At 43.8% G+C, this 13,272-nt stretch overlaps 1 protein-coding gene across 1 annotated transcript in view; it reads left to right on the top strand.

The window, feature by feature from the left end:
* Positions 1-13,272, top strand: part of SLC22A2 (solute carrier family 22 member 2) — a 74,120-nt gene that overhangs the window by 20,853 nt on the left and 39,995 nt on the right. The window contains exons 2-3 of the mRNA XM_068279554.1: positions 2,751-2,854; positions 4,000-4,154. Of these exons, the coding sequence (XP_068135655.1) occupies positions 2,751-2,854; positions 4,000-4,154 (259 nt within the window). The remainder of the gene's footprint in view (positions 1-2,750; positions 2,855-3,999; positions 4,155-13,272) is intronic.

Raw genomic sequence — 13,272 nt, 5'->3', positions numbered from 1 at the left:
CTTTGATGACCATAACAAACTTGTTATATTTTCACTTCCATTTTTATAACCCTTACTTAAGAAGGAAATTTTGGTTGATTTGGTGATACAGCCTCATGGCTGAGTGTTATGACCAGAACCAGTGGCGTAGCTAGAAACCTCTGGGCCCCGATGCGGAATCTGGATGTGGGCCCCCCCCTCCCGGCAACAGCAGCCCCCCCCCACGCAACACCCGAAGCACACACATATCCAAATCCCCATAGCTGTGCATGGCATGGCTATATCAATTCCGCTTTCCAGCAGCATGGCTGCCTCGTTCAATTTGCAAACATACGCAGCACCCAGAGGAAACAGGGCAATTAGTAGCAAGATGCCAGTCTGAAGGAAAATAATCGTTGTGTGCGCAGGATTCACCCGATAATAATTATTATGTGCGCAGCATTCACCAGAAAATCGTTATGTGCGCAGCATTCACCAGAAAATAATCGTTATGTGCGCAGCATTCACCAGATAATAATTGTTATGTGAGCAACATTCACCAGAAAATCGTTATGTGCGCAGCATTCACCAGATAATAATTGTTATGTGAGCAACATTCACCAGAAAATCGTTATGTGCGCAGCATTCACCAGAAAATAATCGTTATGTGCGCAGCATTCACCAGAAAATAATCACAATGTGGGAGCATTCACCAGAAAATAATCACAATGTGGGAGCATTCACCAGAAAATAATCGCAATGTGCGCAGCATTAATCGGAAAATAAACGCAATGTGGGAGCATTCACCAGAAAATAAACGCAATGTGGGAGCTTTCACCAGAAAATAAACACAATGTGGGAGCTTTCACCAGAAAATAAACGCAATGTGGGGGAATTCACCAAAAAATAAACGCAATGTGGGGGCATTCACCAGAAAATAAAAGCAATATGGGGGCGTTCACCAGAAAATAAACGCAATGTGGGGGCATTCACCAGAAAATAAACGCAATGTGGGAGCTTTCACCAGAAAATAAACGCAATGTGGGAGCTTTCACCAGAAAATAAACGCAATGTCGGGGAATTCACCAGAAAATAAACGCAATGTGGGCGCATTCACCAGAAAATAAACGCAATGTGGGCGCATTCACCAGAAAATAATCGTTATGTGCGCAGCATTCACCAGAAAATAATCGCAATGTGGGAGCATTCACCAGAAAATAATCACAATGTGGGAGCATTCACCAGAAAATAATCGCAATGTGCGCAGCATTCATCGGAAAATAAACGCAATGTGGGAGCATTCACCAGAAAATAAACGCAATGTGGGAGCTTTCACCAGAAAATAAACGCAATGTGGGAGCTTTCACCAGAAAATAAACACAATGTGGGAGCTTTCACCAGAAAATAAACGCAATGTGGGGGAATTCACCCAAAAATAAACGCAATGTGGGGGCATTCACCAGAAAATAAAAGCAATATGGGGGCGTTCACCAGAAAATAAACGCAATGTGGGAGCTTTCACCAGAAAATAAACGCAATGTGGGAGCTTTCACCAGAAAATAAACGCAATGTCGGGGAATTCGGGGAATTGAGCTGGGTTCACTGAACAGTAAAGGTACTTAGATGCAGTGAGGTGGGTTCACTCAACACAACAGGTAGTTAGATGCAGTGAGCCGGGTTCACTGAACAGTAAAGGTACTTAGATGCAGTGAGGTGGGTTCACTGAACACAACAGGTAGATAGATGCAGTGAGCTTGGTTCACTCAACACAAAGCTAGGTATATGCAGTGATGAGGTGGGTTAAGTAAACACAACAGGTACTGGGTATATGCAGTACTGGGCAGTACAATGTGCAGCTCCCTGTCACAAACACAGGTAGTCACTGAATGTGCTGGGCTGCTGGCAGTGGCACACACACTATCAATTAGCAAGGCTGTGCATGCAACAATGGTGTCAGTTTGACACACAGAAAAAAAAAAGTACAGGATGAGCTCTGAAAAGAGCTATTGAGGGGTGTTATAAAAACAATAACAATCAGCCAGGAGCAAGCTAAGCAGCCAAGAACCTAACTAATCTGTCCCTAGAAGAACAAGTCTGCAGCAGCTGTCCCTAGTCTGTCTCTACCAGGCACACGAGTGAGGCTAATGGCCGCCGCAGCCTGCCTTATATAAGGAGGGGTGGGGCTCCAGGGCTTAGTGTAGCCTGAATGGCTACAATGTGCCTGCTGACTGTGATGCAGAGGGTCAAAGTTGACCCTCATAGTGCATTATGGGGCGAATCGAACTTCCGCAAAAGTTCGCCTGGTGCAGGCGAACGCGAACCCCCAAAGTTCGCCTGGAACCGTTCGCCGGCGAACCGTTCGGTACATCTCTATTCACAGACTGTTATTCTGTCACACCAAGCTGCATTTTACATTCACACAGGAAGTTCATTTTGTAAACTCGGCAAGCCTGGTAAAAAAAGCGATAATGCAAATACTGATTATGTACAGGTATAATGCATAAAACATCTAACCAAATTTTCAGAGTAAAAATCCAAGGACAAAAATCTATAGTTGCAAATTTGGACATGCAAAAGAAATGTGAAAAATCACATGTGGAAATTGCATGGACAGTATGAATGCTGCTTACTAATAAGTCTTGCTAAAACCATTGAAGCATATTTATCCTCCCAGAAGTGACGGTTTTTATTTAGAATACAAATAAATGTTTTCCTTGAATGTGGGTGTGTGTTTTTGAGTCTAAATGTAAAGGATTGTGATAATTTTGACAAAAGATTTTCTTTTTTTTCAGTTTAATTTGGTGTGTGATGACTCTTGGAAGCTAGATCTTTTTCAATCATTTGTAAACGTTGGCTTTTTCCTTGGTTCTATATATATTGGATACCTCGCAGACAGGTAGTAGATGTCTAAATAAATGTTGTCTGTCAATTATCTGTTTAAAGCTAGGCATACTCTGAATTTAGTTTTTAAATGGTTCGACATTGGATTTGCTATAGACGTCTAATTCAAATAGAATATTGAAATTGATGAGCAGGGATGAGGTGGAGAGTATGAAATTTAGCATCGCTTGAGGCTAAACTGAACCTGAATGTTGGTGGGTGCAGGCCATGGCAGAAAATGTTAATTGACCAATGCCACCACCCCCTGCCTATGTACTGCAAGCTGTTCTCCGTCTCTGAATTTCATACTCTCTGGCCCATCCCTATTGATCAGATGCACCCATTCTTCAGGGCTGGCTTAAGCCACACGGGGGCCCTGTGGCAAAAGTAAGTTTGGGGGCCCCCTAACCCCCCCCCCCATTAAAGTCAGCTCCTGTGGTTCCTGCACTGCCAGACCCCCCAGATGGCTTTCCCCATGGACCCTGCATATTCAGTAGTTCAACTGATTTGAAATACCTCACCTGTGCCGGCTGTTTCTCCATCCCGATTTTCGTCTTCAGCCCTGTTGCCTGCGTCTTCTTCATCCAACGTATATTACATGTAAATAACATGCCCCGGTATAGAGAAGAGGCAGGCAGTGGCTTTGAACGGAGCTGCCACCGCAACAGGTCAGATATTTGAAGGCAGCTGAACTACTGAACATGCGGGGGCCATGGGGAGTCATCAGGGGAAGGCCACCTGGTGGGGTCTGGCGACGTGTGGACACCTTAAACAATCGGGGCACTAGGGCAATTGCCCCTTTTACATCAATGGCATTGCCGGCCCTGCCTTTCTTTGTACTAGGCGATTGCCTCAGCGAGCTGCCTCTGCATTGTTTTGTACTAATTCAGGCAGTACAAAATTCACAGTGGTGCTAGTATGATTGCTATTCAGCAGAACTGTTGGCAAATATTGGCTGGTGCATGGGGGTAGACCCAGGTAAGCGTTTGATATAAGGAAGATATTGATTGCTTATCTTATCGGACACAAATTGAACTATGGATGCCATTTGATCGTGTGTAATGCTTCTTTTTTTATTGTGCATTACTATAACTGTGCATGTTTTTGTTTTTCTATAGTTCTTGGGAGATAGCTCACTTTAATAACAATCTTTATCCCCAGATTTGGCCGGAAGCCATGCCTTTTAATTGCTCTCCTCATCACTGCTGTTTTTGGTGTCCTTGTGGCTTTTGCTCCATCTTATCCATGGCTGATTACCTTCCGCTTTGTTCAGGGCTTAGTCAGTAAAGGCGCTTGGTTATCTGGATATATCTTGGGTAAGTGCAAGAAAATTACATGTTTTAAAGCATTTTGTAGCTACTGCAAAAAGGATAAAGGAATGGAAAATGCAGTGAAAAATAAAACTTAACATTATTTTAGTAACATAGAGTATAAAACAGTATTATGTAGACATTTATTACATGACTAATTGGGAAAGAAGCTTAAAGTTTTTTAACAACATGGCTGATTTTTGTATTCCATAAGAACACGTGGGCAGCTGTTCAGAATTGCTGTTTCTTTGTCACACTTTAAGAACTACTGACCAGAATAAACCCAATAGTGATTGATTTTCCTTTTGACGTTTAATAAACTCTGAAATGAAAAATACATAGAAAGTTGGGTGCTTACTAGTTCTGCACTGCCCTGTTACTCTCACAACATCCCTTTGCTCTTTTATGTAGTGTGATGGGCATGTGTCCTTTTTTCATAGTGGCATGGCAGTAACTGTAGAGCTAGATATGTGCCATTGCTCTGTAGGTACAAGAAAGACACCTTGTAGTACAAGGTGTCTTACTTCCACAGACTGATATTATGTAGTGTGTGGGCATGACAGGTTTGACATTTAAGAAGTGAAATGGCTCAAATATTACTGCTAAGTGCCTGGGACGGGAGGCTGCCACACACCCATTACTTGGAGGAAATAAACAATGGGGTGTATGAGACATGCAGTGTAGTGCTGAACTGGTCAACTAATATATATTTTAATATTACAGTTTAAATAGGCTTTGAATGACATTTGCTAGAGATCATGGAAACTAATCTCATGTCAAATTAGCAGTATTGAAGGCTACATACACCCAATAGGTCTAACTGCTAGAATAATGTAGTTAGTAAAATGTAGTTGGACTAGAGCAGGGATTTCAAACTCCTGTCCTCAATGGCCGCGGTTCCACACACATTTTGGCACAGCTCAATTTAATTGATGAGACAGAATCAGGAAAGGTGTGGTTTAGAAAGCAGAACACATTTCTTTATTTCGCAGTCCATCCTAAACACTGGCATGGAAATGGCCCTCATGTTCTGGAATTCAACACCTGTGAGCTAGAGTGATGAAGTCATTAGAATGTTAAAAAATATTTAAACGTATCTTCAAGTTTTAGGTTTTTTTTTTGCCATCTATATTTTTATTCAACTGTTATCACAGGTTGTCATAAAACACAAATGGAACCTTGACAACTCACAGATAGAACAAGGAGTAGTCAAAGCAGGCAAAAGACTGGATTGGCAGAACACGGGCAGCACGGTGGCGTAGTGGTTAGCGCTCTTGCCTTGCAGCGCTGGGTCCTCGGTTCAAATCCCAGCCAGGGCACTATCTGCAAGGAGTTTGTATGTTCTCCCCGTGTCTGCGTGGGTTTCCTCTGGGCGTTCCGGTTTCCTCCCACATCCCAAAAACATACAGATAAGTTAATTGGCTTCCCCCTAAAATTGGCCCTAGACTACAATAAATACACTACACGATACATACATAGACATATGACTATGGTAGGGACTAGATTGTGAGCTCCTCTAAGGGACAGTTAGTGACAACACTATATTCTCTGTACAGCGCTGCGTAAGATGTCGGCGCTATATAAATACTAAATAATAATAATAATAATAATAATAACATAGTGATACAGTAAAATGGGTCACCAGGGCAGTTGTAGGCAAACAGGCATTTGGAAAAGACCGACAAAATACAGTATAAATATTAAGTGTTGCCCAAGCAGGCCATGGGGCCCAGATGTCATTCAATTTCTGCACCGTTTTTGAAAAAGTATGTGATAGTTTCCATCAGGTATATTTTGTGAATCTTCTCCACCGAGGAGGGCAGGAAAGGGGATCTCCAGTGCTTGGCCAACGAGGCCTTGGCTTCATTACAGACCTGACCTGTAGAGATATTCTAAAAAATGTTTTGTAGGCTAGAGAAGGTCTATGAAAAAGGGTTATCAGGAGATCCTTTCTCACCTCCATCACCACATCCTCTGAAATCACATGGAAACAGGTATCCCAAAACTCACTAATTCAAGTTCTGTTTTCTCTCCCCAAACCTCTATGTATCTTTCATATACTGTATGCTCAGGTAAACTGGCACTGGTTTGGGACAATTTTAATTACCGTAACCACTTTAGGGCCAATACTGATACTGTAGATCTTGGGCAATTTTTTAGTCTACACAAACATATTTAGTCTTGTTTTTTTTCAGGACAAATAGGACTTTCTTTTGATATCACTTAATTATCGTAAATCTGGAATTTGCTTGAGTTTTAAAGAGGTAATATGCTTACAAAATGAAAAAAAAAAAGGATTTTTCTGAAATTTTCAACCAAAAATATGTAAATATCTCAAATTGCAGCAGTAAAATTTTCAGAAACTGATTATTCTATATGTTGCCTATGCAGAGATGTCAAAATTATGTAGTTTATTTTTTAGGTACACTGCAGGGGCACTGAATAGGATTTTAATACCAAAAAAGTGATGATTATCTGATCCTCTCTGATCCTCTCTGTGTGCTACTGTTTTAGTGAGAGAAGGGAGAGATGTTGCTGCAGAGATAGGGAAAGCTTAGTTAGGCTCTTGTTAGCCTGCTCCTTGCTGATATTTGTTGCTGAAAAGCACCACCAAAACAGCTCTTTTGAGAGCTAATGTTCTTGTGATGCGTTTTTTTTAAATTTGTGTGGCCCACTGACACTTCATATACAGCCGTCTGTCGCAGCTGGTTCTTGCTAATTGCTATACTGTGCCAGGCCCAGCACATTCAGTGCATCCATTTTCACTGCACCTCTGTGACCGCACCCTGTTTTATATAGCAGTCAGTGCATACATTTCACTGCAGCTGTGTGACCGCACGCTGTTTTATATAGCAGTCACTGCATCTGTGTGACTGCACGCTGTTTTATATACCAGTCACTGCATACTTTTCACTGCATCTGTGTGACTGCATGCTGTTTTATATACCAGCAGTCAGTGCATCCATTTTCGCTGCACCTGGTTGACTGCACATTGTTATACCAGCAGTCACTGCAACCTTTTCACTGCACCTGTGTGACTGCACATTGTTCTACCAGCAGTCACTGCAGACCTTTCACTGCATCTGTGTAACTGTACATTGTTATACCAGCAGTCAGTGTATACCTTTCACTGCATCTGTGTGATTGCACATTGTATTAGTCAAGTCAGTGCATACCTTTATATCTTTCACTTCATCCCCCCAATATGGACAAAACAACAGGCAGAGGCAGAGGCAGGCCACCCGGCAGGTCTATTCAAGGTTGTGCTGCCCTCGACCAAAGTACAGTGTTCAGAAGAAGGCATCAACCCCCAATATTGCCAGGACGTAGTTGACTATTTAACCTGTAACTGACCGCGTCATACCGATGGGCGTCAGGACTGCCTAACGGCGATTGGCGTAAAGTCCTGGGGCTCTGTTTTGCAGGAGATTGCGCGTAGGCTGCGTGTGCATCTCCTGCCTGGTGGGCGGAGCGGAGCTCCACGTTCAGTCTCCGAGCGGCGATAGCCGCTCGGGAGACTGTTAGATGGCAAAACCACTGTCTAATTACTGGTACAGCGCTGCGATCTACAGCAGTGCTGTACTGGGGATAGCTGTGTGACACGGCTTTCCCCTCCAGAGGCACATAGGCTGAAGCCTATGACAGATAATCACAGGGATTGGCCTGGCAGGGGGAGGGAGGGAGGGGGGAATACATTAGTAAAAAAACACACACACTTTTTTATTAAAAAATGCACAAAAACAAACAAACAAACAAACAAATAAACAGACATCTGGGGGGTGATCAGACCCCAACAACAGAGCACTCTGGGAGGGGGAAAAGGGAGGGGGAATCACTAGTGTGCTGTGTCATGTGGCCCTGCAGCTTGGCCTTAACCTCCCTGGCGGTTAATTTTTTTTTTCCAAATTGAAAAAATCCTTTTTTTAAAAAAAAAAAAAAATTTTTTTGTTTCATGTAAAGCTACCAGAGTGGTAGCTACATGAAACACCACTAGAGGGCGCATGTGGCCCTCTAGTCCGATCATCGCCGGCATCTATTGCAAACAGGGGAACGCGTATATAACACGTTCCCCTGTTTGGCTTCTCCTGTCGCCATGGCGACGATCGGGATGACGTCATGGACGTCAGCCGACGTCCTGACGTCAGGCACACCCGATCCAGCCCATAGCGCTGCCCGGAACTCATTGATCCGGGCAGCGCAGGGCTCTGGCGGGGGGGGGGGGGGCCCTCTTCAGCCGCTGCGTGCGGCCGATCGCCGCAGAGCGGCGGCGATCAAGCTGTGCGCGCGGCTAGCAAAGTGCTGGCTGCGCGCACAGCACTTTACAGCTTGTAAATCGCCCCACCAGGGGCTGAGATCTCCCCCTGCGCGGCATAGCCCGAGCTCAGCTCGGGCTTACCGCCAGGGAGGTTAAAGAGACACTGAAGCGAAAAAAAATTATGATATTATGATTTGTATGTGTAGTACTATAAAAACATAGCATACGGGCAAGCACCATCCACATTACCATAAAATCTAGGTAAATAGGTAAGTCATGGAGGGGTGTGCAGAAAGGAACCATAAATCTACAACACTACAAGAACCAGAAGTTCCCTGAAAAACTACACCACTCAACTCAAGAGTCAAAATTTAACATCTTTATTCAGTACAAAAACCATAAAAACAATTAAGATCAACATCAAGAGGCACTCCAAACATTGTATATAATCATGTAATGAGTAACAATAAACTCCAAAGCGTCCTGCAGTATTAGTAATGTATATATATATATCCTGTACTCACACCATTGTGAGAAATGAATAGCTAATAATCATGGTACCCCGGGTACTAGTGTTCAGCATTTAGACTGATAAAGTGCAAATGCATACAGTGAATATAGGACCAACATGTCCTGTGTAAACAAATAAGATGGAGGATCAATATGAGATCATCCACAAGAATCAGTGCATCAAAGGTCTGCAGAAGTGAAAGTGAAAAGGGTGAAGATCAAAGGGTGGAGAAAAAAGCCCCAAAAAATAAAAGAGTGACAACGTGTCTAGAGACTGAAACTCACCGGTGTGCAGAACGGCAGGATCAAGGAAGGGAGAGCGCCCCCCCCCCCCCCCCCGTGAAGGGCCGTCGCAATTCGCTGCCTGGAATCTGCAGCTTCGTCTGGGCATAAGGACCTAGCTGTTTGACCGGCGTTTATACGCATTTAGGACCTGAGTGGGCGAGAACTGGAGTCATCCTATTCTTTCCGTAATAGTGCGCGGCCGCGCACTTTGAGGAGGCGGAGACGGCGTCAAATGACGTCGCTCCACCTCCTCCCACTAGACTAAAGGCACCTGGGAAATGTAGTCTAAATGTATACTCGTAGAAACAGCCGGGGGTTAAAAAACGTACTTAAAGAACAATACACTACTTCAATACCTGCATATAATATATAATGCAGCATTATTTAGCACAGATACACAGTGGTATAATTTAAAATACATAGAATATGCAAATAAATCTAACCATAATCAAAAATCACATATGTCGCCATCTTGTGGTCAAAGAATCACAGTACAATAATATAACATTACAATTCATGACACACGAATACATCATCGAATCATAGATATTATGATATATATAACATGACGAAAGAGGCGGGGCTTGAGAGGAAGTCCAAAACTGTCCAGTGGATGGCACAATTTATGCTCAGGGATCAGTATACATAAGAAACCCATGTCTAAAAGAAGAAAAGAAAGAAGAAGAGATATATATACAAAATTAGTGACCAATTTCACAAAGCCAACCATGAAAGGGACCACTTAATGCATCACTTTAGACCAAATATAATCATATAATCTATACAAGTTCTTACTTCAATAAACCCTATATCAATGGTGCCAGACAAAATAAAGCCACATTTGGGACTACTCACCAATCCCAGTTAGGTTTACTTAAATGGTGCCACACTGCTCTATCACCGTGTATAGTTGATGGCAACTTTATAACCGGGTAATGACCTACTCACCAAAGGTCAAGAACCCCGGAAAACACACGTGATCACTTAAGAAAGCCCACAAACGAGAAGTCTTCATTGAGACCTACCAGTGATTTTGAGCCCAGGTCGAAGATCCATTTTGTTTCATGTCTCAGAAGAGATGCTACTACATTGCCACCCCTAGAAGACAAAAATAAGCGTTTAGGGCCACACACAGTCCAATCTATCGTACTACCCCCATGTACTTTTAAGGCGTGGTCTGCTACCGGGGTAAGAAGTTTACCCTCTGTAGCGTCCCTCTCCGCTAAACGTATAGTCGACAGATGTTTCTGTATCCGTTTTTTCAATTTGTTTTTAGTTTGCCCCACATAGTATAAGTTGCAGGGGCATTTTAATAAGTAAATGACCGCTTCAGTCTGGCAGTTAATGTACTCATCTATCTGATGTGTCCTCTGTGTTTTGGGACTAAATACTTCCCTAGTAGGTTTCATCATGGGACAAATATTACAGCGTCCACAAGGGAAACTACCCTTAGTCTCCCTCGGTGCAATCGAGGACCGTTGGAAGTGGCTTCTACACAATTGATCTCTTAAGGTGGGCGCCTTTTTAGCCGTGACTGCAGGTTTGGTGGAAATAAATTTTGACAGCACTGTGTCAGTGCGTAAGATTGGCCAATGTTTAGTCAGAATCCCTCTCAAGTCATCCCATCTGGTGTTAAAAGGGGTACATATTCTTACCGTAGTGTCATTTGTTTTTCTTTTTCCATATAGCAAGTCCTCTCTCTTGGCACCTTTTGCTCTTTGGTAGGCGCGTTTAATCGTATGCCTGGGATAGCCTCTCTGTAGAAACCTCAATCTTAGGTCTTCAGCTTGTCGTTCGAATTCCACTTCATCTGAACAGTTCCTACGAATCCGCAAGAACTGTCCTATGGGAATGTTGTTTTTTAGTTGTTTTGTGTGAAAGGATCCATAATGGAGCAGACTGTTCACAGCCGTCGTTTTACGGAACAGAGTGCTCCCTATTTGTCCGGTTTCTGTAAAAAAGAGGTGCAAATCCAGAAAATCCACAGATGTTGAGGATATATTAGAGGTCAATATAATGTTACTGTCATTTTGTCCCAACTTGCCAATGAATTCCTGCGCCAGTTGTTCAGGGCCCTCCCACAGGATCAGTATGTCATCAATAAAACGATACCACCCCAAAATGTTGGGGTGGTACCGCTCCATCGCCATGCCCCACACAATCTCACGCTCCCACCACCCCAAAAAAAGATTAGCGATGGCGGGGGCGCATTTAGCACCCATTGAAATACCATGGGTCTGAAGATAATACTGTCCATCAAATACAAAAAAGTTGTGGGCCAAAATAAAATCCAAAAGATCAACCAGAAAGGAATTGAACTCCGCTCTACCTGTAGTGGCTGTAGAAAGGAAGTAATGTGCGGCTCGACATGCATCTCCATGTTGGATGTTCGTGTAAAGTGACTCCACGTCAAGGGATATAAACAAGGTACCTGTGGGTACAGAAACATGATTAAGCTTCGTAATCAGGTCTAAAGAATCCCGAACATATGAGTCGAGTGTCACAACATGTTCTTGCAAAAAGAAATCTAAAAAGCTACACCCTTTTTCTATCAGGCTCCCGATCCCCGAGACGATCGGTCGTCCCGGTGGATGGTTTAGATTTTTGTGCACCTTGGGTAGTAGGTAGAAAGTTGGAACCACCGGCTCTTTAACTGTCAAGAACGCTTTTTCTTTTTGGGAAATTAAACCACGATCTCTTGCATCATCTAATAGCTGGTTAAGTTGCCCATTGAATATGATAGTTGGATTGCTCGGTAAACGTCTGTAGTACTTCTTATCACCCAACTGCCTCTTAACCTCCTTAAGATATTCCTGTGTAGGCCACAGTACAATGTTCCCACCCTTGTCCGCTTCACGGATGATGAAGTCATCCCGTTTCGCTAGTTCTCTCACTGCTCTATACTCCTCTTTGGTTAGATTGGATGGGACAGGGCGCCGTACATTCAATTTCTCTATATCCTTAACAACCAAATCAAAAAATATCTTAATGGGTGGAAAAAGGGACAAATTAGGTAAAAAAGTTGATCTAGGTTTAACCTCCTGCCGCCCGCGTCACGCCAGCAGGCGTGGTCGCGGCGGCAGCCCCAGGACCGCCTAACGCCAATTGGCGTTAAGTCCTGGGGCTCTGTTTAGCATGAGATCGCGCGCATGGTGCACGCGCATCTCATGCTCGGAGGGCGGAGCTCCGCCCCGCCTTCAGTCACCGAGCGGCAATTGCCGCTCGGGAGACTGTTAGACGGCGATCACGCCGTCTATTTACTTGGTGCAGCGCTGCGATGAGCAGCAGCGCTGCACCGGGGGACAGCCGTGTGACATGGCTGTCCCCATGGGGGACAAGAGAGCGATCGGCTCTCATAGGCAGAAGCCTATGACAGCCGATCGCCATAATTGGCCGGCTGTGGGGAGGGAGGGAGGGAGGTGGGGAGGGAGGGAGGGAGGGAGGGAATAATTTAAAAGGAACAGGGGATTTTAGAAAAAAAAACGTAACAATAATATTTATTTAAAAAAAAATAAACATGGGGGGAGCGATCAGACCCCACCAACAGAGAGCTCTGTTGGTGGGGAGAAAAGGGGGGGGGGATCACTTGTGTGCTGAGTTGTGCGGCCCTGCAGCTTGGCCTTAAAGCTGCAGTGGCCAATTTAGCTAAAAATGGCCTGGTCACTAGGGGGGTTAAGCCCTGCAGTCCTCAAGTGGTTAAACCTACCTCTATCTGTTCGTACACAATCCGGACCAGTATCTGGCTCATTTTCATTGAGTAGGTCCATAAGATCTTCCAGTACTTGTCGATCATTCTCATCAGGCAATTCAACAATCTGTTGGGTACGTGCATCCAATTCTCTATCCTCACGATAATAAATGCGTTTTAGGGCCAATCTTCGGCAAAATAGGTACAGGTCTTTAACCACCTCAAATACATCCATATTTTTAGTTGGTGAAAAGTTCAAACCTTTTTGTAGAACACTCGACTGGGCAGGGCTAAGTTGGTAGTCAGTCAAATTGATAATTTGTAAAGAATTTATCTCCTCAGTTCTCCTGGGCTCACATTCAGTTTCCTCCTCTTGTTGGTGAAAT

This window comes from Hyperolius riggenbachi, chromosome 4 (genome assembly GCF_040937935.1).
Source record: "Hyperolius riggenbachi isolate aHypRig1 chromosome 4, aHypRig1.pri, whole genome shotgun sequence".
In the NCBI taxonomy this organism is placed as follows: Eukaryota; Metazoa; Chordata; class Amphibia; order Anura; family Hyperoliidae; genus Hyperolius; species Hyperolius riggenbachi.
Note: the sequence above shows the minus strand (reverse complement) of the source record. Positions and strands in the feature narration are given on the sequence as shown.